General features: G+C 31.9%; 1 protein-coding gene across 9 annotated transcripts in view; it reads right to left on the bottom strand.

The window, feature by feature from the left end:
- Positions 1 to 8400, bottom strand: part of LOC115232776 (lethal(3)malignant brain tumor-like protein 3) — a 13408-nt gene that overhangs the window by 3306 nt on the left and 1702 nt on the right. For 2 of the 9 annotated variants that reach the window (XM_029802864.1, XM_029802863.1), the window contains 8 exons: positions 3421 to 3625; positions 2268 to 2559; positions 1831 to 2067; positions 1104 to 1720; positions 724 to 883; positions 475 to 646; positions 216 to 393; positions 5 to 105 (listed from right to left, as the gene is read on the bottom strand). In XM_029802864.1, coding sequence (XP_029658724.1) covers positions 5 to 105; positions 216 to 393; positions 475 to 646; positions 724 to 883; positions 1104 to 1720; positions 1831 to 2067; positions 2268 to 2559; positions 3421 to 3624 — 1961 coding nt within the window. In that variant the 5' untranslated portion in view covers position 3625. The other 7 variants (XM_029802869.1, XM_029802865.1, XM_029802866.1 and 4 more) reach the window with 7 other exon arrangements.

Below are 8400 nucleotides of genomic sequence, written 5' to 3' on the forward strand. Positions count from 1 at the left end.
GTAGGGAAAAGGATCCTTGAATAACTTAACAGGTGCTGCTTTTGCTTTACAATGTTCAAGATATTTCGGCCATGAAAAACCCAATTTTCCTCTTTGCCAAGGATACTGCATATAAAACAAGATTTGAAAAGTTAATTATTATATTTTAATCTTTAATGTGGTAATTCAAAATTTAATAATCTAATTATTATATCCAATCTACATTTAATTCCTACCTTGGATTCTGACGAATCTCCTTGGCTCTCATCATCTATAGCTACAATAGTATCTTTTTCCTCATCAGTCTCCGATTTTGCCTTATCCGGTGTTTTTTCATCAGATTTCTCATCCATATCCTTTGACCATTGTGCTTCTTGTAATAATCTTTTGCGCTTCTTTTTCATACGTATCTCTCTATATAAATAATAAAAATTTATGTAAATTTTTTATCTTAATTATTCTATATTAATATTCACATATGTACACAATGCATACTTCAGATCCTTTTCCTTTCGATTTATAGGCTGTTTTTTAGCCTCTATTACTTCTGTGCAGGAAGGACTACATGATATTGGACTTTCAAATTCAGCAGCTAATCCATAACATCCGCATGCTTCGCAATGATACATTGTGTCTGCGGATACCGATCTGGATTTTCTATCGTCAGCTAAATCAAATGTATTCTACTATAGTCATATATAAATGCTTATATTCAAATCATGAGATGTATTATTTGTAATTTACCTTTTTTCTCCAAATTAGTATTATTAACAATCCCTGGATTGGTCTTTGAGGAATTTTGTATCAAACATACATTTTCTTTGTCACCAATACCATCTTTATGTTGTTTACTGTTTTCATCTTCTTCTACTACTTCCATAATGCCAAATTCATTCATACGAAACTAAATGAATAATAAATAAATTATTTATGCATGCACATACATTTAAGAATATTTGAATGTGATAAGAATATTATAATGCTCATAAAACAGTATAAGTTTTTAATGTTAACAGTATGAGTTTTTAATTTTTTACTTTAAATATATGCTAACTAATGTTTTTCATTAATATCATTATATTAATGAAATTTAAAAAAAAATAAAAACTATATTACTCTCTTACTTGTAAATTACTCCCAGGTAAAGTACCAACACCATCCTTCCAGTCTAAAACTTTAGTTGCATCAAAATTGGTATTGTTCTGATTCAATGTATTTAATTGTTCTTTTGTTTCATCATGATTATTATTCTTTGTTTCACTCTTATTGTCTGCCATTGTTTCAACACTACAATTCGGAGTTTTAATAATCTCTATTTTTATATCATCATCCATATTTGTATTAAGTTTTGATATTTTATCCTCACTAGGAACAACTTTTATCAATGTAATATCATCATCATTTTGAGCCTTCTTATCTTTGTCCTGTTCAGATTCTGGACTGCTTAATGCATAATTAGTATCAGCCAGACTGTCTTGAGATTTTGTAATATTTTGCTTTTTCATTCGTTTTTCAGCGGAACCTCGTAATATGTTGCTAATTGTCTTTTTCCGCTTTTCTGGTGGATTATCTTCCTTTTTTGGAATAGGCGTGATAACAGCTGAATCTGGATTTTCAGTAATTTTTATACTATCTATGGAATTAGAATTGCCCTTGTTTGCATTCAAAAGGCTCATTTTTGCTATTGGATGCAATGGTGGTGGATGTGTCGTTGAATTCGTCGTTTTTGACTCACGTAATACTAAAATGGGATATGCAATAAGAATTAGGTCTTTTATTTTAATATACTGTGTAAATATATACACGTATAATATATATTACTAAGATATATTATTACTTATATGTCTATACCTGTTATAGTCCCTTTGCTTTCTGTACTGAGTTGACCATTATTTATTTTTAGATTAAACATGCTAGGTTTTGTTGTACCACTTTGCTGGGGAATGTTTACTGGCAATAGTAAGTTTGCCATATGTTTAGAAGGTTGATTCTGACCGCTTGTGGTACTTGTTGATGTCTGAGCTAGTTGAGATATTACTGGAGTAATCACTAATTTTGGCTTAGATATTTGAGTTGATGTTAGAGCACCTAAAACATAACATTATATAATTAAATAAGCAGATATTATTATCAAACATATTAATATGTGTATTATATATTTAATATATATATATATATTTAAGTATATATTACATATGTAATATTTAATTGTTTTTTTATATTATATCAATTGGCAAATGCACAAAGCAGTTCTATTCTAAAATTTATAGAATGTAGAAATTTATTACCTGCTGGTATAACAACAGATTCTCGCGACTTATTAGGTTTAATGAGAGTTCCCAGATATGCGAATGTATGCTTTCCTACTTGCGCATTGGTTTGACTTCCTTGAGTCGTACTCAAGGGCACTATCTGAGCAGTGGATGTTGACTTTCTAAGTACAATATGTTTTTGAGACTGTGAGGTTGCTACAGTGCTCACAGTATTTATCGGTCGATGTATTACAATATGTTGTTTACTTTGAGATGTAGCTACCTGCCCTGATCCTTGTATAAACACCTTATTTTGTCCAGTCACAATCTAGAATAAAAATTAATTTTAAATAACAAATGTGAACATATACTCTTACTGTTTAAAATTAACTTGAAAAAAATAAAAGTTACAATCTTCCTTGAAACTTAATTTCTCTATACATTCACAAATAAAAAACTTTTGTACAATTTCTCATATTAATTGCAAACATTTTAGCACACACAATTGTAACATTTTAAAATAATTAACATCCATTTCTTATCTGTCAATGTATTTAACAACATAGATAAGACATAACACATCAGATACACAAACTATAGGAAAATTCAATAGTTACAGATATTTAAATATATTTTATTTAATATTATTTTATTTAAATATATATTTCTAATTTAGAAAATTAATTTTTTGTGTATTTTTTTGCTTGAATCTCACGACGAATATATATATGTCCCTGTTGGCCAAATCTATATTTACTATGAAAAGATGCACCACGCACGCATACACTCACTACCACCTACATATGGAATCTAATAAGACTCCAAGACCTACATATATGTACACTAAGCATGAGCTATATTTAGTACTGTCACATTTTGTTCCAAGAATATGTATAAATATAACAAAATGCAAATCATTAAAAAATCTTTTTTTATAAAGGTTTAATTAAGTTTAAAAAGTTTAATTATCTTTAAAGGTTTAATTCTAGGTTATTATGTATAATTTGATTATATATTTTTTGATCCTCTATATAACACATTCTAAAATGCTTACATGAAATACAAGTTACAAATATTGGTGTAATCCATATAGAAAGACTCTCTATCTCTATTTGCAATATAAATTAAAAAAAAAAGCTAATATTAAGCAAGATGCGCACTGTTACATTTATATGCTTCAAATAATTACCTGATTATTAACTGGATTAATAATGGCAGTAAGTTGAGTACTAGGTGAAACAAGGGTTTGATTTGCATTTGTTGATTGGGTAGAACGTAATTTATTTTGTTGAATATATAGCAAAGGCATTACGGGTGTTGTCGTGCCATCCCTCTGCTGTGTCTCCGCACTACTATTCTCATCTATATCGTCTACTACTATTTCTTCTTCCATTCTGTTAACAAAGAGGACAATAAAATTGTTTTATAACTGAGCCTTGGATTATGAAGCTGATCTATTTTGTAATCCATCACTACATGATATTAATAAGAGAATATCCTTTCACATATTTGATTTAGAAAGAAAATACTGAAAAATATATAAAACAAATACTTTTTTTTTATAAATCAGCAACTTATTGTAATACATAAGCCACCATTTAAAAAAAAATTGTCTAAATTTTGTTTCATTAATTTAAAAAAAAAGAACATTTTTATGTTTATTCAAAACATAAGAATTAAAAATATATTTAAGATGATATATATATATGTATGTATGTATGTATGTATGTATATATATCTAATAGTTTAATAAAATTACACGAATGTAGAGATTAAGCTCAAATAAACTTTTATCGCATTGCAAAATAAATAGAAACATAATATTTTCCTGTTCAATCTTAATAAATGCATTATATATTAAATAAAATCTAATACATGGTATATTTATTCAAAGAGCCTAGTACAAATGCAATTTTACGAACCTAGTGGACATAGTGTTTATCATCGGCATATCGCGTCGTTACCGTTGTTACATAATTCGCGGAGGAATTGTAAAAAAAAGTTCCTTTTTCGTAAAAACACGGCACAGTCGGGCAATCGTATTTTTACTGTACAAATTTGCTCATTAATAAAATTCGCTCGATGTACTCGTCGAGAATAGAGCGAAGAAGTGCGATTTAAATGGCGCGCCGAACTATATTACAACCGAATAGCACAGCAGTCGTACTTGAAACGCTTTTCACGCTTTGAATTTCACTGTGGACACGACAGTGCTGAGTTTCGCGCCTCCTGCACGATAAGAGATACACGTTTTTAGCGATACTGGAAAGAAGCAGTCCATCGCGGCTGGCACTTCGCTATTCGAATACTTTTGCAAATCCGTGTTCGTCGCGCATCACGAACTCACTCGTCGATGAAGGAGGCAACGCGCGCAGTCACGGTACTTTTCACCGGAATAATCGATCTCACGGTGAAATCATCAACGTACACCGTTAATCACCGTCCACGTCCGAAATTTTTCTGACACAACAAACGACGAATAAATCGCTACGCGATTCACGCACTTTTAACAAAAATCTTCGCACATCTTTTGAGCGTTCGAGCCTCCGGAGTACAACGACAGCTACATCCCCATAGGCCGGACATGCAGTGGCGACGACGCGGCAAGTCGCTTCCCATTGGCCGTCGCGAAAGGTACAGTGAACGGGTGCAGTCGCGGCGACCAATCGCGTCGCATCAGCGCCGCCAAAATGCTCCCTGTCGCGAAAGCTTTTCCGAATCTTTTCAAATTTACGAAATTGCGAGTCCTTCTCGTATCGTCTCGCGATTGACGATCGCACGGATCGATACGACATCGACATTCGCATGCTATTAATTACCGAGGGAATAAATCTTTTTTTTTTTTTGTAAGAAAGATTCTCAGGACTCCGCCTCCCGCGCTATGCTTTGTGAAAAAAAGAACCATGAGACGAGGCATTGATACTTTACGAAAATTCCAGCATAATAACAATATTACACAGCTGATATTCGTCTCGCCCAATATCTTTCCGATTATGTGCAACAGTCACGTCGTCCGATAAAGTGAACAGATATACTGGCCGAGATTATATATTCGTGAACGGAATGCTTGATATCTATATATATCACCGCGTTGAACCACAACGGTAATATTACATCGCGTTTTCAAATATCAGCTGATTACGCGATTGATTCACAGGCGATCGATTAAAGGTGTGAACTTTGAGTTTATATAAAGATTAAAACATTTAAAATTGACACTCTCTCGACTAGATTTCATGATAAATATACTCTAACATGTGATCTCTACTATTAACCTGCCTTTTCTACATTCTCTCAAATTCTCTAGAAATTGAACAAATTTGTAAGAAAGATTCTCAGGACTCCGCCTCCCGCGCTATGCTTTGTGAAAAAAAGAACCATGAGACGAGGCATTGATACTTTACGAAAATTCCAGCATAATAACAATATTACACAGCTGATATTCGTCTCGCCCAATATCTTTCCGATTATGTGCAACAGTCACGTCGTCCGATAAAGTGAACAGATATACTGGCCGAGATTATATATTCGTGAACGGAATGCTTGATATCTATATATATCACCGCGTTGAACCACAACGGTAATATTACATCGCGTTTTCAAATATCAGCTGATTACGCGATTGATTCACAGGCGATCGATTAAAGGTGTGAACTTTGAGTTTATATAAAGATTAAAACATTTAAAATTGACACTCTCTCGACTAGATTTCATGATAAATATACTCTAACATGTGATCTCTACTATTAACCTGCCTTTTCTACATTCTCTCAAATTCTCTAGAAATTGAACAAATGTATCCTCGTATGTATTATCCCTTGAAGTGAGAAAGAAATAAAATCCAAGTACGGTGCTGCTGAATGTGCACTCCAGACCTTCTAAGCTTTTACAAAATTGTCCATTATTATTCACACTATCTCGCTAGAATTCACCGAAACGGATCAGTTAATATTGTGATCTAACGCTACAGAGCATTTGTAGCAACACTCGAAGTGCAAAAAGTGTAACTTAAAGGAGCAAATCTTATTATAATGTATATGTATAAGCAACAATGTGGCATCTTTTATCTTATTGTTAGATCCGTGATTGGTTGATTTCTCTGTACACATTTTAGATGCAAATCTATGCAAATCCGTCTGAACGGATCTTTAGTGACAACAAAATGGCATATATGAGATATTATATAGTTTAGCGTATATACCTGTCTAAAACGCCGACGACCAAATTCTCTCATCAAAATTATATAAGGACATTAATTTTTTCCACGTTGCTAGATTTGTTCTTTCGTTAAACTTCTTTTGTTTTTTTCTTTTAATCTTTCCTACGAAAATACAAAGTACCAAAGTCTCTTTTCTACAATGTGTACTTAACGATGATGATATGATATTCGCGTCGATAAACTTTAATTAACAAAAAATATTATCTACAATACAACAATGTTCTATGTGACTTTATACATTCAAGATAATCAGATGATAGACGAAGATGTAGAATTATATCAATTTTTGTTGTTTTCGAATCCTCTCGCAACGACATAGATATTATACGATCGATATTCGTTGGACGGTCTGCTTGTGTTTTAGAGATGATATCAAAGCGCGATTTATAACCGCATTCGGCATGTATGAAAGATTAAATATATAAGACCGAAAAAAAAATAAATATAATGACGTACGTTCGATCGAAAAAGACATAAAAGTAACGGTCGGGACTAATTTCACATTACTCAAGGCCAATATATAACTGTTACGAAAAAATGATATACTTGAAATAATATATCATACGAGAAAAAATATATCTGCGCTTACCAATTCGTATTGACATGCAGTTCCTCGCTTAAAGAGGGCAATAGATTGTATACAGTAGGCTATATAATACAATATTAAATTAAAAATAGAATTTTAGATTTTTTTTTTTAAGCAGCACTCACCCGCGATGCACACAAATTAATTATGATGCGCTCGAGATGGAAATATGTAAACCGGAACCGGAAACCGTGTCATTAACATCGTTACAAGGTTTGTTCGTTTTGCTGGCACTTTCTACACTCTTCACTTTCCTTCCCTCTCTAACTAACGAATAACCTATTGCAAGAATAAACCGAATGCATTTTATGCCAGCAGCAATACTTTGATGGTAAAGTCGACATAAATATAGAGAAAATAATGATAATTCACTCTTATGCGCTTGCGCAGTGACATCGCAAGACGATCCATTTGTATGATTGGACATTTCTTTACTTATTTTCTTTCGTCCTTCGGACCTCGTATTTTACACTCGGTCTATTATTACTATAGTCTATGGTCGAGCGAAAACCAAAATCCCACCTACATGAAATTATTAAATTTGATTATTTTTAACTTTTCTGATTGTATTTCGTTTGTAAATCGTGATTAATTGCGCGTCTGTTTTTAACGTTTGTGACGAATTATTTATTTATAATTAATAATTTTATTTTAGTTATAATATCAGCCGACTTTTTAGTAATAAAAAGATCGATTTTGTGATAATTGCCTGTAATTTATAGAAAATTATGATTTACGAATATACGATTTTCTATCAATTACAGTTATTAATTATCATAAAATCTGTTTTTTATTACTAAAAAGTCAGCTGATCATCATGACTATTAAAATAAAATTGTTAATTACGAAAAAAGTAATTTGTCACAAACATTAAAAACAGATAATCTCATAATCAATCACAAACAAAATACATTCGGGAAAGTTAAAATTAATCAAATTTAATAATTTCTGTCGGCTAGTTTCATATACGCAAAATGCCTTCCCATGAGATGCTATTCGGAGCATGTATGGAGCATGCGCATCGTGTCTAGGTATTCGTGCACACATCATGACTCAAAGAATTTCGCCTTATTTGGCATCTATAAATATTTAATATATGTCAAAGATTGAAAAATAAATAATGGCTCCTATACAATATTAAATTAATAAACAAAAACATAGTTTCAAAACTTGTTTAACTAACAATTACGATGCACGAACAATTAGACAGAATTTGCAGACATTTCGAATACACCCCAAATGTACCTAACTTGACTTGAGATAGCATGGCGCGAGACGAGATTCCGTGTCTCTTGTGATATCGATATATATAAATCGAAAGGGAATGCTTTTCTGATTCTTTCTAACTGCGATATATATATATA

Source organism: Formica exsecta, unplaced genomic scaffold (assembly GCF_003651465.1).
Source record: "Formica exsecta isolate Colony F162 unplaced genomic scaffold, ASM365146v1 scaffold15, whole genome shotgun sequence".
Classification (NCBI taxonomy): Eukaryota; Metazoa; Arthropoda; class Insecta; order Hymenoptera; family Formicidae; genus Formica; species Formica exsecta.